Source organism: Rattus norvegicus, chromosome 4, assembly GCF_036323735.1.
Source record: "Rattus norvegicus strain BN/NHsdMcwi chromosome 4, GRCr8, whole genome shotgun sequence".
NCBI classification, from domain to species: Eukaryota; Metazoa; Chordata; class Mammalia; order Rodentia; family Muridae; genus Rattus; species Rattus norvegicus.
In genome coordinates, this window is record NC_086022.1 from 78,742,633 (window position 1) to 78,768,308 (window position 25,676).

Genomic DNA, 25,676 nt, shown 5'->3' on the forward strand with positions numbered 1-25,676 from the left:
AGTGCATGCCACCATTGGCCCGTGCTGTAGCATGTTGGCGACAACTGGGAAATATCAGAGGCTGGGTGATTGGGTGATTGCTTTTGTTTTGTTTCTTTGATTTTTTTTTTTTCTGTAGACTCATGGGAGAGTAGAAAGGTACCTCTTATATGCTCACATTTGGGCAAGAAGAAACAAGAGAGTGGGTGGTGGCAAAGGCCATGGGGGAGGGTCTGTTGGGAGACTCCCCCATCTACAGTTTTTCCCCACCTCACCTGAGTGGAATTCTTTGTGCCTGTACAAATCAATACTTCATGCCCTGGGTACCTCACCAGAGAGACTGTTAAGCTGTCCACAGCCCCTTCCTTTTCTCCAGGACCACTCTTCAACCCCTTATTCTAAAGGTCCCTTTGATCCAGGACAGGACGATGCTTCCCACCCATGTCCTCCTCTAATAGCCTGGCTTTCTCTGTTCCTACTGCTGTGAGGATAGGGGTGGAGCATGTAGGATACTTTTGTTTGTTTGTTTGTTTGTTTTGAGGCAGGCTTTCTCTGTGTAGCCTTGGCTATCCTGGGACTCACTCTGCAGACCAGGCTGGCCTCAAATTTAGAGATCTGCTTGGCTCTTCCTTCCAAGTGCTGGGATTAGAGGTTCCAGCCACCACCGTTCCTCTGATAGGACACTTCTCATCCATAGGTTCCACCCAGTTGCCCTCATGCCAAGGCCTCTTCTCCTGTGGTTTGGCTCCCTGGCTGTGCCTGAGTACCAAGCTGCTCTGTGATGGGATCCTTGACTGTCCCCAGGGCGAGGATGAGCTGGGCTGTGGTATGGATACTGTTTTCTTGCTTTCTAGAAAATGGCTTTCATTCCTAGCTAACTGTTCTTTCTTCCCCAGAGGAGCGATCAGCCTCAGGAGGCCCCAATGGGACAGCAGTTCCCTGTCCAGAGTTCTCCTGCCCAAATGGAACTTGCATCGATTTCTTGCTGGTAAGAGTCTCAAACAGGGATGGGTAGGCTCGGATTTTATACACTTAACTAGAAGCCTGAGCTTGTTGCTTTTCCAGGTTTGTGATGGGAGCCCAGACTGTGAATTGGCAGATGAAACAGAGCCCTCCTTGGATGAGCAGGGTTGTGGGACCTGGGGCTCCTGGGGTCCATGGGAGCCATGCAGTCAGACCTGTGGGCCTGGCATACAGAGTCGGAACCGAAACTGCTCCATATCCAGTCTCCATGTGCTACAGAACTGCCCAGGCCTGCAGCACCAGTCACAGTCCTGCTTCACAGAAGCCTGCCCAGGTGAGGGAAGGGACATCTGACAGAGGGAGTGGGGCAGTAGGCACTAGAGACAGAGGTGACAGTAGAGGCTCTTAAGCCCTAAGCCTGCCTCAAAGCCTGCACTTCAACACACACACATGCTCGCACCATACACACACGTGCCCTGGCTCTCCCTTGCAGTGGATGGTGAATGGAGCTCCTGGTCTCTGTGGTCTCCATGTTCTGAACCCTGTGGGGGCACCATGACCCGGCATCGGCAATGCCGGCCACCCCAGAATGGGGGCCAGGACTGTGCCCTGTTGCCTGGAAGCACTCATAGCACCCACCAGACCAGTGAGTAAAGGGGGAGAGGGCACACACATTAGGGCATTGGATGCTGATGATTGGATGTTGAGTGAGCAGGTGGACACTGGGGGAGGGCACCTCTAGGTAGATACTAGGGGAGGGAGAAGGTGGCAGGGGCAGAGGGTTGCTGGACGGTTGCATGAGGGGACTTGTGGTGGATGCAGAATATAATGGACACTGGGACTTCGCTGCAGATGCCTCTCTCTAAGCTCTGACTTTGTCCTTGTCCTCTTTCAGGTCCCTGCCCTCAGGAGGGCTGCCTCAATGTCACTTGCTTTGGGGAGTTGGTATTCCGGCCTTGTGCCCCCTGCCCTCTGACTTGTGATGACATTTCTGGTGAGGCCGTGTGCTCTCCTGACAGGCCCTGCAGCAGCCCAGGTAAGGAGGTACTGAACTGGGTTTGTTGAGGCCTTGCTTTGTGTGATGCCTAACGCTGGGCTTTACCTAGGTTGCTGGTGCCCAGAAGGGAAGGTGCTGGGCACTGAGGGGCGGTGCGTGAGGCCCAGGCAGTGTCCCTGCTTAGTGGATGGTATCCGTTACTGGCCTGGACAACGCATCAAGATGGACTGCCAGCTTTGCTTCTGCCAGGATGGGCAGCCACATCGCTGTCGGCCCAATCCAGAATGTGCTGGTAAGCCTCTTCAGGCCCATCCCTGGGGGACCTCCTTCCAATCTGGACCACCAAGCCTTGACTTATGTCATCTCTCAGTGGATTGTGGCTGGTCTTCCTGGTCCCCTTGGGCAGAGTGCCTGGGCCCCTGCAGCAGCCAGAGCCTCCAGTGGTCTTTCCGGAGCCCTAATAACCCACGCCTCTCTGGCCACGGTCGCCAATGCCGTGGCATCCACCGCAAAGCCCGCAGGTACAGGGACCTCTGCTTAAGCAGTAGACGCCAACTCCCTCTTTGAAATAAGTATTTCACATCTGCCAGAGACCCCAGACCAGCAACCCGTTCTCTGACCCCCAGTTGATCTCTCAGCTGTCTTTTCCTACTTCAGTTTTGTACCTGCTCCATCCAGGAGCCAGTAGACAGAACCTACAAACAGGGCTTGAGCAACCGAATGGCAAGCATGGGTCTGTGTCTCAGTGGGTGGTGAGTGCATCTGGTAGGCTTGTAGGGGCATAGTTATTTCAGCTCTTCTGGGACAGGCTGTGTTTACCGACAGTGTTGGCTCAAAGTGCTTCCCTCCCCTATGGAACGGGGTAGAGTGGGATTATAGCACGATCAAACATTTACCCAGGACTTTCTTGGCTTTATTACTGACAGTCCCAAGCCTAGGAATGCCCTTTGTCCAGCAAGTAGGGTGGGGGTAGCTTTGAGTGAGGTCCCTCCTCCAGGAGCTGTCACCATGTCTCTATCCCAGGTGTCAGACAGAGCCTTGTGAGGGCTGTGAACAGTGGGGCCTCACGTACCATGTCGGGGAACGCTGGCGTGGGGGCCCCTGCACGGTGTGTGAGTGTCTGCACAGGAGTATCACACGCTGTTCTCCTTATTGCCCGATAGGCAGCTGTCCCCAGGTGAGGACCCTGGGAGTGTGCAGAGGGCGGAGCCTGGAGAGGTGAAATGGCCTAGCCAGGCTTGGGGAAACTGTGTGGGTCTGTGATAGACAAGTGGCTTGACTTCTGTGTTCCCACAGAGCTGGGTCCTGGTGGAAGGAATGGGAGAATCGTGTTGCCACTGTGCGTTACCTGGTGAGTGGGACTCGAGGGCGGCAGAAAAGCCTCAGGAAGAGCCAAATCCACCGAAGGCTGTGGCAGGGAGCCATGTGGGTTTCCTTACCCTAACGGTGTATTTACAAACTGTTGACACTAGCGCTCACCTAGCGTGTACAGTTACGTAGGTTGTTCCCTGCGCGATGAGTCTCTGCCCAACGCCTACATAGGTTAGAAACTGCACCTGTTCTGCACTCCTCATCCGGAAGTTGTTTTAGCCTGGGGATTTTATTCTGTTCTCTAAATAGTGAGTGGAGGCCAAAAGCCCCCTTTCACACACAGAGAAGGAGGGACCCTTCCTAGCTGGAGTTTGTCCCTGAGAAGCCACGAGAGGGAACATGTTCCAGGAAGCGTGAGGGGGCCTGAGCTCTGGGTTGGTGGCTGTTGGCAGCCTCTCCTACTTTTTCTCCTGATCCCTGGGTCTCTGCACAGGAAAGAACCAGACAATGATCCCAGTGACCACTCCTGCCCCTGTCCCCACCCCCAGCCCTCAGATTGGAGCTTCTCTGGTCACCTACGTTCTGCCTCCCATGTCGGGTAAGTCATGGGCTATTTTGGATGCTGAGAGGGAGTGCCCTAGTTATTGCCAGACCTTTAGAGAAACAGGATCTCTGGCACAGTCCCCTGCCATGCACACATTGCAGGTGGTGAAGTCACCCATCCCAAGTTGCATACCCTAGCTCCTTGTTCCATTTTTCTGTCCTTTGTACCCCAGTTCCCCTTGTGGCTCCCTGACTGTCCCTGCCACTCTCTGTTTTGCCTTACTGGAGCCTACCTCTCTTTCTCTCCTGTATCCAGATGCCTGCTATTCTCCCCTTGGCCTGGCTGGACTGCCCACGTGGGCACCATCCCAGCCCCTGGAGCATAGCACCAGGGCTGCCCCAGTGGAAGCTCCCACGGCAGGGCCTGGCCCCAGAGAGGATGCTTATGCTGAGTGGCACACCCAGCCACTCTATCTGCAGCTGGACCTGCTTTGGCCTCGGAACCTAACTGGTCAGTGAGGAGGAGGGGACAGGATAGGGGATAGAGAGGGGTGGCTGTCTCATTGCTGACCTTTGCCCTGCTCCCCCAACCCCCACCAGGCATCATGGTGCAGAGGGCTGGCTCCTCTGCTGCGTATATCTCCAACTTGTCGCTCCAGTTCAGCAGTGACGGTCTACAGTGGCACAGCGTTCTCAACTCTCTGTCTAGTACCCTGCCTCCACCCAAGGTACTGAGCCCTCTGCTGCCCTGGGGCAGGTGGCCAAACGAACTCCTTTGTGGATACCACAGCCTTTGTCCCCAAGGCACTTCCATTCCCCTGGCAGGCAGTCCTTGCTTTAGACATCTGTGGGACACCTTCTAACTAGCAGAGACAATGTTCTGTAGAGTTGAGAGTCCAGGGACATCTGAAAACCCCAGAGTGGCTTACAGTCTGCATACATGCCCCTCTATACCAGGCTGTGAAGGAGCAGGGTGGGAACACAGCCAGTCACAGAGGCCCTTGAAGCACAGGCCTCTGGAGCAGCCTTGGCGTGCACTATTTCTTTAGGAGTGGGCACTCTCCTCAGGACGACAGGCCCCTGCAGCCATAGGAATCAGCTCACTCATGTCCGCTCTCCTTAAAGAGCATCTGCTCTATGTGGGAATGACACCCATGTCATGAGGGTTGGGGGACTCAGAAGGGACATCAGGGCAGAGTTACAATGGCAGCTTGAGCAAGAGGTAGGACTTGGGCAGCGAGTAATATCTTCCACAGCCTTCTCCGGAGAGCTCGAACCACATGGTCCCTGAGGTATGGACATTCGACCAGATGGTACAGGCAAGGTACATCAGGGTGTGGCCACATGGCAGCCACCTCAGAGACAACAACCAGCAGGATATCTTCCTGTGGGTGGAGCTACTGGGCTGTAAGCCAGGTACAGGTCAGCTTGGGAGCTGGAGGGGCAAGGGTGGGCTGTGTGATGTCAGCAGTCCTTAGTAGTGTATTTTCCACAGTGCCCCCATTGGCACCCCTATGTCCAGGGACCAGGCACCGCTGTGCCAATGGTGACTGTGCCCTAAAGGGTGGGCCATGTGATGGTGCTGTGGACTGTGAGGATGGCTCAGATGAGGAGGGCTGTGGGCCCCTTCGTGCAAGCACTGCTAGCAGGTAGGGCCTGGCTGTGGGCTGAACGGAATGTGAAAGTGGATGGGAGGAGCCCTGTCTTGCCTTCGAAACCATGAGTGCTGATGAGCCATCACTGGGTGCCCTGAGCCCTTTCCACCGTAAGAGTCTTGGGTTCTGTACATTCTCCTGATATCTGGAGTCGAGCGACTCTCAAGACCACCCAGCCTGATAGATGGGAGTTGCTCAGTTTCTACCTGGTCCTGAAGGTGGGGAGTGTTTTACCCATCCTCTGGTAGTCATGAAGTGATCAAGCTGAGGCCACCATTAGAGGTCACCCTTGCCCGGCCTTGGTGGGCAGTGCCCCTCCTGAATGCCCTACCCTGGTCCGAAAACCCCTGCTCCCTTTAGGATGATTGGGCTCCAGGGTCAGGAGATCCCCTGGAGCCCTCTTGGTGGTTTTTCTTCCTAGAGTCCATTCCACAGCCAGGACCCCAGCCCTCTCCCCCACTCAGCCTGGAAAGTTTCCGTTCCATCCCAGGGAGGTGAGTGGGAATTTGAATTCCACTGCCTCAGCAGTGCACTTCCTGCGTCTGCATCGTCCTCCCTCTGTATGCATTCAGTCGCTTTTCCTCCAACTTGTGTTTCCTGATGCTATTCTGTCAGGCCTTCGTCCTGAACTGTCTGGGAGCTAGCTTGGCTTGAGGTAGGGTGCTGAGCACTGGAGGGACAGGGCAGGGCATCCATGTGGTACAGTCTGAGTGGCAAGAGCTCTGTCATGGGTGAGGAGACACCAGGGCATCTACTTTTGGAATCTATGCCTGGGGTCCCCAGAGGCATCTGGGACAAAGCTTGAAGTATGGGGATATCTGTGACACAAGGAGAGACAGGGCATTTCCATTGACAAACAGCTTGCTCAGGACATTGGGAAGGCCCAGGACTTTGGAGGAAAGAGGTGGAGTGGTTGCACAGATGGGCCAGTGTCTTCCTCTCAGGGGGAGGTTAGCTTGGTCATGAATTCTGCGGGCCAGCACCTTGGGATAGTCAGCCTACTTACCTTGCAGGGAAATCACCTCTGTCCTCAGCTCTGAGCTTCTGGAAACAGACAGAGGTGGGAAGGAGGCAGCTGTGGCCTGCTGGAAAAGAGATGGGCCAGGGGGAGCTTCCCTAGAGGCCTGAGCAGAGTGGCTAAGCTCTCTCCCTCTGCAGGGTCTGGCGGACATGGAGCACCAGCAACCCAAGCAGGAATCACCCATGCCTAGTGCAGGTGTGTGCGCAGACTCCAAACCACTCCCCAACCCCCCGCCCTCATCATCCCTTGCCCTTCTAGAGCAATAGCACTAGTATGTCAGAGGCCAAACCCCTTGTCCTTCAAATTCTCCCAAGACTAGAGAGCTAAAGGGTAACAAGACACCACTCACCAGGTGCATAGCCAGGTCCTGACTTGATGAACCTACTAGACCCAGGGTATGAGGTCTGAGGGGACAATGACAGTTTGTATGGCCATGCAATTGTCCCTATGGCTGCAGCCCCCATCCCCTATCCTGGACCAGCCTCCTTGAGAAAGTTGAGATACCAGCTGGCCCCATCTTTGTCTTTCTGCTCACCTAACCGTGATGTTAGGTGTTCTTCTAAAGTGTTTGGTGGCAACAAATGCCGTAAGTGGGCATGAGAGTAGGGTAGGCAGGGTGCCCATCTTAGGATACTTCTAAGCAGTGAAGGGGCTCCCTGCTCAGCATGTACCAGCTCCCATGGCTACTCATCAGCCTCCTGCACCATGGTCTCCATGGTCTCAGTGTGGGTTGGGATGGGCATGGATCACCAAAGGAGCACGCTGTACTGACTGCCCTGCAAGATACTGGACAAACCATTCCAACCCGGTGCCTCAGTTTCCTCACTATGAGAATAGGAGGCTCTTCCCCACAAATTCTTGTAGAAATTGTTCAGCAGCCTGGCTGCACCATGTCTTTGTGTCTTTTATTTAAAAAGAAATCACATCTACAACATGTGGGCTCGTGGGCTGAATCCGAGTCTCATTCTAAGTCTGGTTCCAAAAAAGGCTGTCTTTGAAGATGAATGTTTTGGCAGAAAATGCATGTCTGGCTCTCCTTTTACTACAGCTGTCAGGAAGCCCAAAATCAAGTTTGTGTCTTCACATCAGTAGCAATGCCCTCATCACGAGTCTCAGTCATGTTTGTTCCTTCTGCTGTTAGTTTAAATGACTCCAGTTCTTTCTCACTTAACGCCTTGCTTCACAGTGAACTCATACTGGGAAGTTGCTGTGTCTTCCTGTGACTAGAGTACGGCATTAGATCAAGTCTGGATTTTTTTTTTCCTTCTTCCCTTTAACCCTCTTCTCATGCTCCTTGGGTAATAGAAACCTTTTCTTTGTTTGTCCCATTCTTCCTTCCTTCCTTCCTTCCTTCCTTCCTTCCTCTCTTCCTTCCTTCCTTCCTTCCTTCCTTCTTTCCTTCCTTCCTTCCTTCCTTTTTTTTATCTGAGGGGTTCTGTGATCGCTGTGATTATCCTGCACACGTGGGAACCAGGGGTGCCTTCTTCAGAGTCTGTCTCACCACCTCTCATAGGCCACAGAGCTGAGGCTGTGCTGTTTCACTCCCCTTTCATCCTCAGGGGGGAGAGCAGGTCTCCCAGTGCCTCTGAGGGCCTTCTGCCTGTTTCAGGGCAGTCAATGCAGACACTGACCACCACCTCCACCTTCCCTCCTGGGCTCAAGAGCCTACACCCAGGAATGGCAGCTGTGACGGTGCATTCCCCACACTCAGTCATGCCAGGAACTCCTGTTGGTTAAGACTCTCCTGCCTGAAAAAACTTGTGAACCCAGCTTCTTTGGGAGCCACAAGGCAATAGTCACTTAGATCAAGGTCACATGTCATTTTTGTTAGAGTGGGCCTTTCTGACTCAACTTACTCCTTTTTCATTACCCCAAGAAAGGCAGGAAGTGATGTATCCTAGATGCTAAGAGGAGAGAAGTTGGGGAACTGCTAGGAGGAAGGGTAAGGGTGACCGGTTCCCAAGTCAGCTAACATCCTGTGGTGATGTCCCGTCTGCAGGCCAAAGTGTCAGCCCCAGGCCCTTCCCACTCATGCGGTGTGGCCCTGGGCAGGTGCCCTGTGATGTATTGGGCTGTGTGGAGCAGGAGCAGCTATGTGACGGGAGGGAGGACTGTCTTGATGGCTCCGATGAGCAGCATTGTGGTAAGCTGGAGGGACTGAATCACACAGTGGAGATGGCAAGAGGGTTTTGGGTCTGGGTAGCTCCTAAGGGAAGTATATGGGAGGGGCTGGAGCAGCAGGGAATGGAGAGAAATTGTAAAGATGACTAGAAGCACCAGTGTCTTTGAAGGTGATGAAGAGAACGGGCTAGGCATTGGGTCCCAGCCTGTTTTGTTAAACGTATTTGGCTGCTGAGGATCTCAACTGTCTATCAGTCAGTTATCTGACTGACTGCATCCGTATCTGATGATGCATCCACCCATCCATCCCTCCACACCCACCCATCCACCCACCCACTTATCCATTACTCCATCCACCTCTTTATGTATCAATCATCCACCTGTTCTTTATAAAAATATTTTTATTGTTTTTATTTGTGTGTGTGTGTGTGTGTGTGTGTGTGTGTGTGTGTGTGTGTGTGTGCGTACATGAATGCTGTAACATGTGTACGCTCATGGAGACCAGATAAAGATACTGGATCTTTAGAATTGAAATTAAAATAGTTGTGAACCACCATGTGGGTGCTGGGAATCAAACATGGGTCCTCTGAAAGAGCAAGCAGTGCTATTAATCACTGAGGTATCTCTAACCACCACCCATATACTCTTAAATCTACCCATCTTTTCATCCATACATCTATACATCTGATCATTTATTCAATCTGTCCATTCTTCTCTCCAAATATATATTCATTAATCTATTGACCCATCTACCTACCCATCTTCCAACATATCCATTTGCTCTTTCTTATTATCTATCCATTGTCTGTCTGCTTATACATTCATTTACTTACTCTTACCTACCCACCTACCCGTCTGTATTTACTTACCATCTATTTAGCTATCCTATTCATATACTCATCTCTCCATCCATCCATCTGTCCATGTACCCCATATTCATCCATCTATCCATATAGTCTACTCATCTGTCCATCCATCCATCCATCCATCCATCCATCCATCCATCCATCCAAGGTAGATAATTTTTATCAAAGTTTGGTTTTGCAATCCAAAGAAAAATGTTAACTAATTATAGTAACCATCACCCCCGGGAAAACCCATTCTGAGAGAGGATAACCAAGGGAAGGACTGTTCTGCATGTTCTGACTTCTTTCTGAACACTTACAAGTAGAGAAACTGTGAGACTGTGTAGTGCAAAGACCTTATGTGGGCTCGTCCTGGGTGGGGGATTCCAGAAGCACTGAGAGGAGTGGAAAGGCCAGAGCCTCTGCTCAGCAAACTGTCCTGATCTTGGCCTCAAGTTCAAGGGACTCAGTTTCTCACCCAGCCAGAAATCATTTATGTGGCTCCCTTCTCTCTCCTCAAATTACCAATTGGCAGCAAGTCCTGAGCCCTTCACTGTGCCTACTACTGCCCTCCCTGGGTTGCCAGCCTCAAGGGCCCTCTGTTCCCCAAGTCAGCTGAGCTGTGGCAGTGGGGAGTGCCTACCCCTTGAGCATCGATGTGACCTTCAGGTGAACTGCCAGGATGGCTCTGATGAGGATGACTGTGGTACGTGCTGGCCTGAGGCACAGTCCCAAGGGCCCTGTTCCTGCTTGAGCCCCCTTCTAAGCCCTGGTGTGCTGTGCCCTGCAGTCGACTGTGTGTTGGCACCTTGGTCTGGCTGGAGTGACTGCAGCCGCAGCTGTGGCCTGGGCCTCATCTTCCAGCACCGAGAGCTGCTGAGACCTCCCCTGCCTGGAGGCAGCTGTCTGTTGGACCAGCTCCGTAGCCAGCCCTGCTTTGTGCAAGCCTGCCCAGGTAGCCTACCGCCCTAGAAGGAAGTAGGGATTGGCTGCTTGCTGTGGAGGCCTGATTGGTTCATCTCAAGTGGTTCACCCTCAACAAGTGCCCTGCCCTCTTTGTGTCCAGGCTTTTGAGACTCTAGCACAAAGATGTCCATGTGATCATGTGATCATGTGATCACAGCTTTCAGAGTTGTCAGGATACTCACTCCACCCACCCTTCCTTGCCTTTGTAGCTAGCCTGAGGGAACCACTTCACTTAGGGTTCTCATGCTGTAAACTACTATTCCTACATAGTCGTTTCTGCCTTCATCTATCCATGATTCCATGTGTGAGAGTGTTTTAAGTGAGCTACCATTCACTGGCTCCATACCTGAAGGCTTTATAGACTTTTTTGTTCAGTCACTCGAATACAGTGGCTCACAGCTTGCTCTATGTACTGCTAAGAGGGTAACCCTCCCCCCCAACACACACACACACACACACACACACCAGGCTCTCCATAGCTCCTATATCAGGTTCCCTATCCCTGGCTCTGGTAGTTTCCTGTATCACTGCTACCAGATGTGTGCCACTGTAGGGTTTGGTCATTGTAACCTTGCCAGGGGCTGGAATTCTATCCCTGGCATTACTGGGTTGCTTTCACTGGTTTTCTCACTCACAGGCAGTTAGGGTGTTGCCCTTGGCTGCCAAGCCACTGGCCCCTAAGCGTCTGGGAGAGGCTTCTTGGCCTGGTTCTCTCCTCTCTACACAGCCTATCTCCTTGGAGTCTTCCTGATAGACCCCCTTCTTCCTCTACAGTGGCTGGGGCATGGGCGAAATGGGGGCCCTGGGAGCCCTGCAGTGTCTCCTGTGGAGGTGGCCACCAGAGTCGCCAGAGGAGCTGTGTGGACCCTCCACCCAAGAATGGTGGGGCCCCATGTCCTGGGCCTTCTCATGAGAAGGTGCTCTGCAACTTGCAGCTCTGCCCGGGTGACACAGGTAAAGGGAAGTTGCCTGGGAGGGACCTCCGACAGTGGAGTCCCAGGGTTTGTCTCAGGACCTTCTGGTGCCCACCCTCCTTGAGCTCTTCTCCCTCAGACTGTGAGCCAGGCCGTGTGCATGTGAATGCTGAGTTGTGCCAGAAGGGACTACTACCCCCATGTCCACCCTCCTGCCTGGACCCCGAAGCCAACAGAAGCTGCAGTGGGCACTGTGTGGAAGGTGAGGCAGAGCCAGAAAGAGGAAGTAAGAGGAGCCCTCCCAAACTCAGCACTGTCCCTAAGGGACCTTTCCCTGCACCCAGGATGCCGCTGTCCTCCTGGGCTCTTCCTCCAGGACTCTCACTGTCTGCCCCTCTCTGAATGCCCCTGTCTGGTGGGCCAAAAGCTGATGCAGCCCGGGCTGGCCTTCCTGTTGGACAACTGCAGCCAGTGGTGAGCACCTACAGTAAGGGGTGGTGCTAGTCCAGGATTGAGGACTGAGGAGTGGGAGAGGGTTGCTGGGCCAGGGGAGGGCTCTGAACAAGAGATGGTGCTGAATGGATCCTTCCCCTTCTGTTCTCTGCAGCATATGTGAGAGTGGGATACTGCTGTGTAAGCCAGCGGCCTGCTCCCAGTCCTGTGGCTGGTCTGCCTGGTCCCCATGGACCGCTTGTGATCACTCCTGTGGCTCTGGAGTGAGGGCCAGGTTCAGGTGTGGAGCTGTGACAAGATTGGAAGAGATGGGGAGAGAGGACCAGAGCAGGCTTCCCTAGTGGGAAGGGCAGTGAATGGATGGGAAAAGGATAAGGAGGCAGGAGTAGTGTGTGGCAAAGGAGGAAGACGGATGCCCAGGCAAGTCTCTCTTCAGGTCCCCCACCAACCCTCCCGCGGCATTTGGAGGTTCCCCGTGTGAAGGTGACAGGCAGGAACTGCAGGCCTGCTACACAGACTGTGGGACAGGTACTGTAAAACAGGAGACTGCCTTCCTCGTCCCAATTCCTTGACCTGGCTGGTACTTCCAATAGCTAGTGAGTGAAGCTGTGCTGGAGGAGGCTGGTGTCTCCATGTCTCCTTTCCTGCCTGAACTCCAATGCCAACGGAAACTGCAGTGGGTACCGTGGAAAGTGAGGCATAGCCAGAAAGTGGAAGCAAGAGTTGTGCCCACCCAACCAAGATATGCTCCTAGAACCAGGCTAGGTTAGTGTGTTTTGGGGTGGGACAGATAGGCTCTCCTGCAGACTTCCTGGATACTCGGGCAGGCTGGCTTGCAGGGACAGCTGTCTGCAGAGGCTGGAAGAATGAGGCTGCTGTGTGCTTCAGGGGCCCAGGGCAGATAGGACTCTTAGAGGCAGGACAAAGGTACCAGTTTGCCCCTTTTTCCTCAGGCTATGGAGGGTGGGGGGCAAGGGAGAACACTGAAGTATTTGTTGGTCTGTGAGGCAGAGTGAGTGGTTGGTGACAGGGAATGAGGGCAGGAGACTCAGCAGTGGGGTCCTGGAATCAGAGGAGAGTGACTGGTGATCTCAGACGGGTGGTCATATGTCACAGGAAACTGACATTTCCTATATAGAGAAATCTAGAAGAGTTGGGCTGAGCGACTGAGGATGGGGAATGTATTGTGGGCTGTTGGCTGAACCATGAGGAGGCTGAACCATGGAGAAGTGTGGACATGAGCTCAGGCAGGATCCATGGAAGGCTGTGCCCTAGGGAAGGGTGAAACGTGAGCTGCAGAATGGGGTCCTAATACAGAGCCATGGAGTAATCCCAACCTTTCATAGCCTCTTGGTTTTTGGGACCTGACCCAGACCCCCAACCCTTTGGCCAGCCTGTCTCTCTACAACTGCCTTTCCTTTCAGACATACCAGGTTGGACACCCTGGACATCCTGGTCCTCCTGCTCCCAGAGCTGCCTTGTCCCTGGTGGGGACCCTGGCCGGCGGCAGCGTTCTCGGCTGTGCCCCAGCTCCAGGGACACATTCTGTCCCGGAGAGGCCACCCAGGAGGAACCCTGCAGCCCCTCTCTGTGCCCAGGTACAGCCCCGGCTTCCTGGTGTGGGTGGGAACCTTAGTGGAAAAAGGAACAAAAGAGAATCACTCCTTGACCTAGTCTGACCCCCGGGAAGGAGGAGAAATGGCCAACCTGGTGAAAATCTTTAAACCACCCCATCTCAACCCCACCCAAAGTCCCCTTAAAAGTGGGAAACTTTGATTGACATTATTTGGAAATTTTCAAATCCCTTCCTCCCCTGCCCATGTTTTGCCACTATGACCTCTGTTCTTCCTGGCAGTGCCGAGTGCCTGGGGTTTATGGGCTTCCTGGTCTGCCTGCTCAGCCTCCTGCAATGGTGGTATTCAGACTCGTGGACGCAGCTGCTCTGGGTCTGCTCCTGGGAACCCTGTGTGCCTAGGACCCCACACTCAAACCAGAGACTGCAACGTGCATCCATGCACAGGTGCCACATTCCTTCTACACTTTCCAGGTGGCCTCGTCCACCTGGGCTTTGACCTTTCCAGCCTTCTCTATTCCCTTATCTGACCTCTGACTTCAGAACATGCCACAGAGAGTTAGGGAGTCTTCAGGGATTCCAGTGTCTCTCCAAGTCCCCTGCTCCCCCTCACCTGCTGGGAACCAGATACTGGGCCAGACACTTTACTTGTCCCTGACAAGGGTATGAGACTTTGAAGGCAGAGACCACTCAAAGGCAAAATTCAGGGGGGAATAGCCTCAGCCCATGAAGTCTGTTTTCTTTGCTCCCTGATCCTTTGGGCATTACTCTTGGACCAGACACTGGTGTCCTCCTGTTCTCAAGAGCAGTCATATCCAGTGGAGCCAAGCTCTGGAACAAGGGGAGAAAACAGGAGAGGACTAGTGGGGAGGGACTTCCTCACCTCTGCCTTGTCAATCACTACATCCAGGCTTTCCTCCTTGTCAGCATCTCTCCTGGCTCAGACCCTCTCTGTCTTCTCATCTAGCTCAGTGCCCAGGGAACATGGTATTCCGCTCAGCAGAGAAGTGTCTCGAGGAAGGGGGTCCATGCCCTCAGCTGTGCCTGGCGCAGGACCCTGGGGTGGAGTGCACTGGCTCCTGTGCCCCTGGCTGCAGCTGTCCCCCTGGCCTCTTCCTGCATAATGCTAGCTGCCTGCCCCGCAGTCAGTGCCCCTGCCAGCTGCATGGGCAGCTCTATGCACCAGGAGCAGTGGCTCGCCTAGACTGCAACAACTGGTAGGTTACCAGTAGAGGATGGGGTGGGGACAGGACAGGACAGGACAGGACAGGACAGGACAGGAGAGAGGCGGTACAAAGGGAGGGGCTATGTTCCAGAGTCAGGCAGAAATGGACTCATTCATGTACTCTCTCATTGGTGCATGTTGGGGGCAGGGGTGGGGTAGGAGGGCAGTGGGGTGAATACACTGATCACACACCAGACATGGTTCCTGAGAAGACAGCAATGAATGAGAGAAACACTGTCTGGCTACAACCTCGGTGTCTACAGGACGTGTTCATCCAATCTGACTGTGGGAAGACTGGGTTTCTGATAGGTGGGAGTGCCATGGAACTACAAACTAAAGAGGGGCTTCCTTTTTAAAATATAATTTCATTCCTTGACAAACCCATATGTGACTGTAATTATTTTGATCCTATTCATCCTCACGCCTGCCCTTAACTACTTCCAGATCCACCCCGACCCCTTCTAACTCAAGGTTGTTTTCTAGATACTCATGAGTAGGGAACCATCCACCGGAGAATGGTCCACCTACTGGGGGCCATGTCCTTAAAGAAAATGGGCTGTCCTTCCACCAGCACCCATCAGTTGTCATAGCTACCCATAGCTCACGAGCCCCTCTGGCAGGGGTTTTTCTTTCTTGAATGTAATTCTTTACAAAGCATCCCTTGGAACCTGCTCTTTGAAGTACTGATTCTCAGAATTGACACCAGGTTTCGACAGCAGAGGGCACTCTAGCACCCTGCCCCCCACCCCCAGCATCACGGAGCCCACTGGATGTGGGAGGGAGGTCTGAGAGTTCAAGTCACAGCAATTACTTCATATTATTTATATATTTAGTGGCCCACCTCCCTGGTCCTCGAGGCAGATATTCAGTGCTTCAAGGGCAAGGGCTGGGTGGACTGGATTAGAGCTCACTGGATCATCTCTTGGCAGCACCTGCAGCTCTGGAGAAATGGTGTGCACCTCAGAGCGCTGTCCAGGTACTCCCTTCATGTGGTGGTCGGTGCTGAGACTATGGGAGACTTTAGACCCTTCAGAGATAGCCTCCTAGGGTGTGGGTAATGTCCCTGGAAAGTCCGGGTCCAGGACAGTTCAGCCTGGTCTCAGACATCTGCCCCTTCACCCTGGCAGTGGCCTGTGGCTGGAGCCCCTGGACTCCATGGAGTCCTTGCAGCCAAAGCTGTAATGTGGGCATTCGACGGCGCTTCAGAGCAGGCACCGCACCGCCCGCTGCCTTTGGGGGTGCCGAATGCCGAGGTCCCAACCTAGATGCTGAATTCTGCACTTTGAGGCCATGCCAAGGTAAGAGTGAGAACCTAGGGTCCAAGACTTCCTTGAAGAACCTATCTAGGGTTCCTTCCAGAGAGAAACCAAGAGTAGCTTTCAGGATCCACGAGTTATAAAAGGGACTTCCCTAAGGGTTCTAAGCAGTGGGTCCCCAGAGGCCTTGCTAGTCTATTTCCTGAGAAAGACCCTCTCTAGAGACCAGTCCACTTCCTCTCTGAAGGCACCAGGTCTCCTAGGACAGAGGTAATACTGCAGGTGAAGTTATACGAGATGAGAAGAAAGAGGTGCCTTTGGACATCTGAGTTTGGGAAGGATGTGTGCTGAGTATGGAAGGTGAGACCCTTAGTGACCTGAATGTTACCCATAGGCCCTGGTGCAGCATGGAGTTCCTGGACTCCATGCTCAGTGCCCTGTGGTGGTGGCTACCGAAACCGCACTCAAGGCAGTGGCCGGCACAGCCCCGTTGAGTTCTCTACCTGCAGCCTGCAGCCCTGTGCAGGTGAGGGATGCCTTCAGGAGACTCTAGTTCTCATTCCCACCAAGTTAGGACACTTTTAACACCCTGCCCACTGCAGCCCTGTCCCTTAAGACAGTATGAGCTCTGTGGCAACCTCAGCAATACCCAGAACTGGCACCTCTCTCATGCTAGGATCCTAGAAGGAAGCAGGGTGGGCAGGCTCTGTGCTGCCCTTTTGTCACATGTGTCTACAGGACCAGTGCCAGGTGTGTGTCCCAAGGACCAGCAATGGCTGGACTGTGCCCAGGGTCCAGCCTCCTGTGCCCATCTCAGCACCCCTAGAGAAGCTAATCAGACCTGCCACCCTGGCTGCTACTGCCTCTCTGGAATGCTCCTGCTAGTAAGTATCCCACTGCCTGGCTACGACTGGAACTGCTTCATGGTTTAGCAGGGAAGGGATAGCCAGGGGCCTGAGCAAGGGTGCCAAAGGTTTCCGACTGGTGACAGCCTGCTGAGTTAAAGACACCCTCGATAGCTGGTCTCTTGTTTATCAAAGTGGTGGTGGATCAGAGAAGTGTTTCATACATTTTACTCATTCAAATGTGTGTCCTCTTACCCACCACCAACTATGTGCTGAGCACCTACTGAGCGCTCAGGTGAGTGGTGCTGAGCACCTACTGAGCGCTCAGGTGAGTGGAATGGATAGGTAAGGCATACTCAGGGTTGCCTACTGGTGCTGGCTGGAGACACAGCTACCGTCTGTAAAGAAAATGGTTGCAGTGGCTGCTGGAGGGTGTTCTGCTGTTGTTTAAGTTACATGGTTTATACGACAAATATGTATCTCACACAGTTGGTTTCATTTAACAGCTTAGCCTCACGCCTTGCCATAGAAGGTGTGGTTTTCTTCTGAAGGAGAGGATGCATGTGTCCATGTGATCCTCAGCTGAGGCTCTGCTCTGCCCATTGAGGGAGGGACCTGTGTGGAGCTCTGTGGAAGGTGCCTGGGTGACGCTTGAGATGGACTAGGAAACTGAGTTCTAGTTTTGACTGGAGCAGGCTGGAGCCAGGATAACAAAGGGCTTTCTATTCCAGAACAATGTATGTGTACCTGCCCAGGACTGCCCCTGTGCCCACAGGGGGCGCCTTCATTCCCCAGGCAGTGCTGTGATTCTTCCGTGTGAGAATTGGTAAGACCCTCCCACCCCCTAGTTCTGCAGTAGCCCTGTGGTTCCTGAGGACCCAAGGATACCCATCTGTCTCTCCTCAGTAGCAGGGGATACTGGCTCCAGTTGACCAAGTAGATGCCCAATCTTCCCCTAGCCACAACCAACCAGCCGTCTGAACCTGCCTGAAACTCTCCAGTCACACATCCTTATCTGTCTTCTCTCAGGGGCTGGAAACACACTCAATGGTAGAGGGCTTACCTGGCACGTGTAAGACCATCAATTAAATCTCCAATAATGAAAGAAAAATCGCCTGTCTTCTTTTTCCTATTTGTGTTAATATCTACGGTTGTTCTAACAAAATATACCATACCTATATACATGCACATACATATGCACATGCACATAAATGCCTGCATACACACATGCACATCAAGCCCATGCACATACATGGGCACAAACATGCACATGTTCTGGAGGTTGGGCCCTTGAAAAGCAGCCTTTGATGGCCACACATGTCCTAGATCAAGGTGTTGGCAGACCTGGTGCTTCTTTTTTCCCGGAGCTGAGGACCGAACCCAGGGCCTTGTGCTTGCTAGGCAAGCGCTCTACCACTGGGCTAAATCCCCAACCCGACCTGGTGCTTCTTGAGGGCTGAGGGAGCATTTGTTCTAACTCTCCTTTTGGCACCAATCTGGCATTTTCTGCCTTGCAGATTGCTGTCTTCTCCATCTTTCCACCATCTCCCCACTGTGTATGTCAGCATCCAGAAACCCTTTTCTTACAAGAACACAGGTCACACTGGATTGGCCACCCCACCCCCAACAACCTTACTAACTTGGTTACCTCTGGAAGGATCTTATCTCCAAGTAAAGGTCACATTTGCAAGTTCCAGGGGCCAGAGTCTGAGCATAGTCTCTGTGGGTACCAAGTAGCCCTGGGGTGCACCCAAGCCTCTGCTTTTCCTTTTAGCTCCTGTGTCTCTGGGCTCATCACCAACTGCAGCTCCTGGCCTTGTGAGGAAGGTGAGGAAGGCTTCTCACTCCTCATCCCTGGCAGCCATGGGTCTGCGTTGGGGTAGGAGACAAGCCTCAGCAGGGCCGAGGCAGAGTCGTGGTAATTCCCCACGTTGCACATCATCCTCTTCTCTTGTTCTCTCCATCCCCATGTACCCCAAGGCCAGCCTGCATGGTCATCTTGGACTCCATGGAGTGTGTGTTCAGCCTCTTGCAGCCCTGCCAGACGCCACCGACGCCGCTTCTGTGTCAGGCCCTCTACTACAGCTCCCTTCAGCTTGGATCTGCCGACCACAGTGGCTGCCCCCACAATGCTCTGCCCAGGCCCTGAGGCTGAGGAAGAGCCATGCCTCCTGCCAGGATGTAATCGTAAGTGGCCCTTTAAGCTGATGCTTGCCTGGGTGTGGCCATCTCTGGGGTACCTCATCCTTGTACCAGCAGCTTCCAGTAGCCTCAAACCTTTTCACATTCCTTCCTCTTCTGCTCTCTCAGAAGCAGGGGTCTGGGGTCCTTGGAGTCCCTGGTCTGGCTGTAGTCGGAGCTGTGGAGGAGGCCTGCGGAGCCGGACCCGGGCTTGTGACAAGCCACCACCCCAGGGCCTGGGGGATTTCTGTGAGGGACCTCAGGCCCAGGGGGAGGCCTGCCAGGCCCAACCGTGCCCAGGTACCTGCTGAGGATGGGGTGGTCCCAGGAATGAAGAGTAAGAAGCTGGGAAACAGTCTTGGGTGGTAGGCCAAGATCTCCTCTCAGTTCATTCTGTCCTCCCAGTGGCCAACTGCAGTACCATTGAAGGGGCGGAGTACAGCCCCTGTGGCCCTCCCTGTCCCCGTTCCTGTGATGACCTTGTGGTGAGTCCGGTCCCTCTTGATACTCCCATCTGACCTTTGGCTGTCCAGAGAAACATCTTGTGGGAAACGTGTGTGTTTGTGGGAGTACGGGCTGGGCTCATGGTCTCTTGCAGAGAGAAATGGGGCAGAGATCCTGGTGACAATGGTTGAGGCCCTGGATTTTAGTTTACTACAGTGTGAGCTTGCTCCGCCATCTTGCTGATGAGAGAGTCAGCCTTATCTAGCAGCCCTTGGCTTCGGTTCAGCCAATGTTTCTAAATTAAAATGCCATTGCAAACACAGCACAAACATGTAGGAGGGAGAAATCATCTCACTATATCATCTTAAGTGCCGTAAACATTGTGGTGTACAAAGTGTGCGTGTGTGTGTGTGTGTGTGTGTGTGTGTGTGTGTGTTTCTGAACACCTACGCAGACACTAGACACAGATGGAGACAACACAGACAAGGTCTCTGAATCTGTGATCCCACACTCTGGGGGAAGGAAGACAGCCATGGATTAAAGACCCAACAGAATAAGAGCTCAGAAGATGAAGATGGTGCTTTGGGGCCTGAGCCATATATATACTGGGGGCCAGGGATGGCTCCAGAGAGGTGATGGGGAAGAAGGGGTGTAAGAGAATTCACCTAGAATGGTACAGTCGCTGCAGGCCATCATGCACAAGGCCTGTGCCCAGCTCTTTGCCCACTGTCTCCCTTGCCATCCATCCGGCTTTCCAGGGCACCTGCTCCCTGAGTGTTAGGGAGGCCTCAGGTCCTAGGCAATCAATGCACACCACACTGAGTCCGCAACCCCTAAGAATTGGGGTTTCACATTTGCAGGGCCCCAGAAATCAGATACATTCCTTGGGAGCTGAGGGGTTAATCTGTAGGCCTGTTCCCCACCTTCCCCTTCTCAGTGGCAGGGAACTCAGTGCATGCTGGTTCCCTTCCTGCCCTTCATCAGTTCTTGAAAGAAGAAGTAGTTGTCATGCTTTTCTCCCTCTCCCTCTCTGAGGGCCTTCATCCTCACAGTGCTCCTTACTCTTGCAGGGACAAGAGACAGACAAAAGTCAGTTCAGAAAGGAAGGGCTTTTTTCAAACCCATTCTTAGAAGGGGGAGCCCATCACTTTGCTGAAAGCACAGAGACAAGAGCCTGAGGGCAGTGGTCATGTCATATCTGTAGTCTGGAGGCAGAGGACTGAGGCTGCTCCTCTCTAACACAGTCTAGGACCTCCTCACATGGAATGCTACCTCTCACATTCACAGTGTGCTTTTGCTTCCATGGTGATTCTAAATCAAGTTAGCAATCAAGATTAACCATCACACCCACCCACCACCCTTTCTAACTTGGTCTGGGATTCTTCCTAACTCTCCAAGGCAGGCTGTTTCCTGCTGACTAACCCTCGGCTTGCTCTCTGTTCACCCCTGCAGCACTGCATGTGGCACTGCCAGCCAGGCTGCTATTGTCCCCCGGGCAAGGTGCTGAGTGCTGATGGGGCCATCTGCGTGCAGCCCCATCACTGCAGCTGCCTGGACCTGCTGACCGGGAAGCGCCACCACCCAGGCAGTCAGCTGATGAGGCCTGATGGCTGTAACCATTGGTGAGAGGCTTGCTGTGTTCCTGGGACAAGAGGCAGCATGCTGACAAGAGTGGCTTTCCAGTTATCTGTGCGTCTAAGCCCCCGGGGCTCAGACAGTGGTACACTAGATACCCCCTTCCCGCAGAGAAGATGTAGAACAGGCCCATGACACCCGTCTAATAGGAGGGGAAACTGAGGCAGCCAGCTCCATGTGTCTGCTGAGGGCTGAGTATTCGTTCCCAAAAGGGAGAGAACAAGCAACGGATAGGGTGTTTATTCCTATTGCCTGCCTTCACTCACCTGCAAGTCACCTACAGTCATTACCAAATACAGCACACCTGTTGTGCTGTCCCAAAAGGCCAGCTGATGGGACAGGCAGGCTTCTGAGGCATAAGAGAATAGGAAGAAGGGAATGGACTAGAGCGTGGAGGTGCAAAGGTGCAAAGGAAGGAAGCAGAGGCCAGATGCGTGTGTAGCGGCCATTCTAAACCGTCATCCTTTTCTCTTGACTTTGCTTTGGCCTAGCACCTGCATGGAGGGGAGACTTAACTGCACAGACCTGCCCTGCCAAGGTACGTGCTAGCTTGCAGGGTGGGGAGGGCAGTTGGAGTGTAAGGAGAGTAATCTCAGGATTCTATCAACTGTATCCAATGCCTACCCCACCATTCACAGTGTCTGGAGACTGGTGTCCATGGTCAGAGTGGACAGCGTGCTCCCAGCCCTGCAGGGGCCAAACAAGGACCCGCTCCAGGGCCTGTGTCTGTCCTGCTCCCCAGCATGGGGGTGCCCCATGCCCTGAGGAGGCAGGGGAAACAGGAGTGCAGCATCAAATGGAGGCCTGCCCTAACCCCACTGCATGCCCAGGTGTGATATTCCCATGAGGCCTGTAACCTTGTCCCAGAAGCCCCAAATATATGTTCTGACCCTGATGACCTAAGGCCTCCTGGGTCTTCCAAGACAGATGACTCTGTCTCCTTGGTGCAGTGGATGGGGCCTGGAGCCCTTGGGGGTCATGGTCTCCCTGTGATGCATGCCTGGGGCAGTCCTATCGGAGCCGGATGTGCAGCCATCCTCCTCCCTCTGATGGAGGCACACCTTGTCTTGGGGGCCATCAGCAGAGTCGTCCTTGTCGGAACAGCTCCACCCCTTGTACAGGTGAAGGCTTTGGGGGTGGGGGAAGGGAGAGTGTAGGTCTAGAGACATGCTGCCTCTGCCTCTGACCACCACTATACATAGGGCTGTTCAAAGGGCAGCCTCAAGGTATTTGCCCATGGTTGTGGGGGAGGTGTCAGGGCAGGGCCAGTGTACGTATAACAGGAGGCTCTTACCTCTTGTGATGGCTCCTTATCACTAACTCGCTTTCTTCCTAGACTGTGGAGGTGGCCAGGATCTCTTACCCTGTGGGCAGCCATGTCCTCATTCCTGTCAGGATCTGTCCCTTGGCAGTACATGCCAGCCAGGCTCCTCAGGCTGCCAGTCTGGCTGTGGGTGTCCCCCAGGCCAGCTTTCCCAGGATGGGCTCTGTGTGTTCCCAGCGGACTGTCACTGCCACTTCCAGCCTAAAGCCATGGGTCAGTAGTACCTCCCTTCCCCTCATCCCTGCCACCCCTTCCTTCGGCCAGCAGCCCATTGAGCTGAGGATCACTCTGCCTGGTTCTGCATCTCTGTCCATGGGTCCCAGGCCCAGGCTGTAGGCTGGGAACTGGAAACCCTGCATTTCCCATACCCTGGGCTAATCCAGGTTAGAGTTTGCATCTCCTTCCTTCAGGACATGGGTAATGTTGGGAGGGGTCTAAAATGCAGGAGTGTCAGATGAGGGGCAAGGCGAGGCTATTGTGCTGTCTAGCTTCCACTCTTATGCCTGTGGTCTTCAGGGATCCCTGAGAACCAGAGCCGGTCGGTAGGGTCTGCACTCAGCTCCTGGGAGAGTCTAGAACCTGGAGAGGTGGTGACTGGGCCCTGTGATAACTGGTAAGTGGGTTGGGAGTGAGCGGTGAAGTTGGACAGTGGTGCCTTTAGGGACCAGGCACTGTTGCTGAAGCCTCTTTTCTTGTCCCCAGCACCTGTGTGGCAGGTGTCCTGCAGTGTCATGAGGTGCCCAGCTGCCCTGGTCCTGGAATATGGAGCTCCTGGGGACCCTGGGAGAAATGTAGTGTCCCCTGTGGGGGAGGTGAGCAGCTACGGTCCAGGCAATGTGCTCGACCCCCCTGCCCTGGCCTGGCTCAGCAGAGCCGAACTTGCCATATCCATGTCTGCAGAGGTGAGCCCAGCCATCCTCTACCCAATGATCCTTTAGCCTTGAGTCCTGTCAGCTCCCTTGAGAGCCTGACTCTGAGTGCCTGTAGAATCCCTGTTCTGTCCCCCACCATCTGCTTCCTTTGTTAGTTAGGAACAAGTAAAGGAGGAGACAGACAGACCATGGGGGGAACCTTTGGGAAGGGACACAGCTAAGAGGGTGGACATTATGACTTTCAGGCTATAGAAGTGGTGGGTACAGAGGTAGGTAGTAAGGCTGGATCTGACTGGGCACTGACTTCTGTGTTGTCTCAGAGACAGGCTGCCCAGCGGGCCGACTCTACCGGGAATGCCAGCCCAGCGAGGGGTGCCCCTTCTCTTGTGCTCATGTCACCGGACAGGTGGCCTGCTTCTCTGAGAGCTGTGAGGAGGGGTGTCACTGTCCAGAGGGCACTTTTCAGCACCACTCGGCCTGTGTACAGGTGAGAACTCAGCTGGCCAGGATCCTGAGGCTGTGCCCACTGTCCCCGGCATCCAGCAGCTCCCTACCCACAAGGAATCTACGGCCTCTTAGACAGCCCCCCCCCCCTTTGTCATGGGACCTTAAGTAGCACTCAAACCTGAGAGGCCTTTCCTGCTGGGCTCCCATAACTGCACATGGCACATGGACCAGCAGCCCTGTCCTCTGTGTCGGGGGCTGCGGATCTTCATTAACCTCTCTTCCCTTCCATGTCATTGTGGGGGACAGACTGCCACACCTTCACCCTACCTGGCCCCAGGTCCCTGACTCCAGCTGTGGAAACAGATGGCAGGCAGGTGCTCTCTGGGCTCTGTTGAGTCCAACAGATAGATGCTCGGGGATTCCACACCTAATCCTGGTGGCCTCCTCTGCCAGCCAGAACCTGAGGTGTTTTCTGGCCCCATTTCCTCGACTGAGAGACTATGACACTGAGCCTAAGGGAGGAAGGGCTGCTCCAAGGTCAGGCGGACATTGAACTCCAGTGCTGGTGTCTCACTGAGATACCCAGAGTCCTTTGATTACTGGCAGGATTCTTTCAGTCTCACCTTGTCTTAGACCCTTGGGTGCTCTGCCAGCGCCTGCCTGTGTTACTCTAGCTGTTCTGTAGAGAAAGATGTCTGACTCTTAGCTGGCTCACAGCCAAGAGGCCCTCGGTCCTGTGTGTACTGGGAAATGTCTCCTGAGGCCGAGGTCCTCAGCTCCTGCTACCATTCCCTCTTTCCCCAAGTCTCATCTGATGCTGTTACACAGACATGCAGTGGGAAGCCTCTGGGAGATGTCACCGTCTTCTGTTCCCCCACCCAGGAGTGCCCCTGTGTGTTGACGGTCTCGCTGCTGCAGGAGCTGGGGGTGGCTAGCACTGCCCTCAGATCCTATCCAGTCCTTCTGGGAGATGAAGGCCAGCCCCTTGGACCTGGAGATGAGCTGGACCCAGGCCAGATGCTTCAAACAGTCTGTGGAAACTGGTAGGGAAACCGGCAAGGTGGGGACTGGGCTAGAGTGGGGGGGGGCTAAAGAAGGGATTAGAGGGTGAGCTTAGGGAACCCTGAGCTCTGTCCTCTAGCCTGACTGGGTCTCCTTGGCCACTTTGTCCTGTCCCCGATGCCTGTGCTTTCCCCAGCTCCTGTGTTCATGGGAAGCTGTCTTGCTCTATGGAGGAATGCTCCAGAGTCCGTGGCTACTTTGGTCCCTGGGGCATGTGGAGCCTTTGTTCCCACTCCTGTGGTGGGTTGGGCACCCGCACCCGCACCCGCCAGTGTGTGCTTCCCACACTTGCTCCTGCTGGACTGAGTTGCCGTGGGCCCCTTCAGGACCTGGAATACTGCTTCAGCCCGGAATGCCCTGGTAAGGGAAACAGGAAGGAGCTAGGCAGACACCTTCCTGGCCAGGTATGGCTCAGCCAGTCTTCATTTTCTCCTGTATCTGTTTATTCTTCCTGGTATCTCTGGATTTTCCTTCCTTTTGTTTGGGTCTCCAACCAGCACCTCCTCCAGAGATCTTAGCAGATGCTCTACAGTGTATGTGTGCTGTTGGGAGGGTACATTGCAGGCCTGAAAGACCACTGAGCAAGGTTTCCTTTACACAGGGACTGCGGGGTCCACCGTGGAGCCGGTGACAGGCCTTGCAGGTAACCTGAGTCTCCCTGCCCCTCTCCAGTTTGGCTTGACCTTGTGCCTCTTCCCTCCCCATCCTACTTCCTGGAAGGGTTGGAGAGCCTTGGCTGAATACTTGGAAAGTATATTTACCCTTTCCTCCACCCCCTCCTTCCCACAGGTGGCTGGGGCCCATGGTCTCCATGGTCTCCCTGTTCCCACAGTTGCACAGACCTCACTCACCCGGCATGGCGCAGCCGCACGCGCCTCTGTTTGGCTAACTGTACAGTAGGGGACTCTTCACAGGAACGTCCGTGCAACCTACCCTCATGCACAAGTATGACTCTGAGGCTAGACTCTGGGGCCCTAACACAGCCTTTAAACAACTGATCTAAACCCACACCTAGAGCTCAACCATCCAATTCCCCTAGAACAA

At 54.0% G+C, this 25,676-nt stretch overlaps 1 protein-coding gene across 2 annotated transcripts in view; it reads left to right on the top strand.

Annotated features, from left to right (window-relative positions):
* Positions 1-25,676, top strand: part of Sspo (SCO-spondin) — a 55,502-nt gene that overhangs the window by 16,804 nt on the left and 13,022 nt on the right. For both annotated transcript variants that reach the window (XM_063286438.1, NM_001007016.1), the window contains 48 exon segments: positions 876-967; positions 1,045-1,276; positions 1,436-1,588; positions 1,838-1,978; positions 2,049-2,231; positions 2,310-2,460; positions 2,963-3,116; positions 3,236-3,290; positions 3,744-3,848; positions 4,110-4,304; positions 4,394-4,521; positions 5,050-5,209; positions 5,289-5,442; positions 5,870-5,942; positions 6,607-6,668; positions 8,041-8,201; positions 8,469-8,612; positions 9,971-10,141; positions 10,226-10,390; positions 11,176-11,355; positions 11,455-11,577; positions 11,660-11,789; positions 11,923-12,048; positions 12,205-12,296; positions 13,193-13,366; positions 13,624-13,788; positions 14,309-14,558; positions 15,496-15,542; positions 15,694-15,864; positions 16,217-16,348; positions 16,561-16,706; positions 17,399-17,493; positions 18,442-18,494; positions 18,648-18,854; positions 18,978-19,148; positions 19,254-19,333; positions 20,745-20,914; positions 21,419-21,465; positions 21,566-21,757; positions 21,878-22,048; positions 22,264-22,464; positions 22,768-22,864; positions 22,954-23,153; positions 23,444-23,610; positions 24,453-24,613; positions 24,769-24,992; positions 25,234-25,275; positions 25,422-25,577. In XM_063286438.1, coding sequence (XP_063142508.1) covers positions 876-967; positions 1,045-1,276; positions 1,436-1,588; positions 1,838-1,978; positions 2,049-2,231; positions 2,310-2,460; positions 2,963-3,116; positions 3,236-3,290; positions 3,744-3,848; positions 4,110-4,304; positions 4,394-4,521; positions 5,050-5,209; positions 5,289-5,442; positions 5,870-5,942; positions 6,607-6,668; positions 8,041-8,201; positions 8,469-8,612; positions 9,971-10,141; positions 10,226-10,390; positions 11,176-11,355; positions 11,455-11,577; positions 11,660-11,789; positions 11,923-12,048; positions 12,205-12,296; positions 13,193-13,366; positions 13,624-13,788; positions 14,309-14,558; positions 15,496-15,542; positions 15,694-15,864; positions 16,217-16,348; positions 16,561-16,706; positions 17,399-17,493; positions 18,442-18,494; positions 18,648-18,854; positions 18,978-19,148; positions 19,254-19,333; positions 20,745-20,914; positions 21,419-21,465; positions 21,566-21,757; positions 21,878-22,048; positions 22,264-22,464; positions 22,768-22,864; positions 22,954-23,153; positions 23,444-23,610; positions 24,453-24,613; positions 24,769-24,992; positions 25,234-25,275; positions 25,422-25,577 — 6,849 coding nt within the window.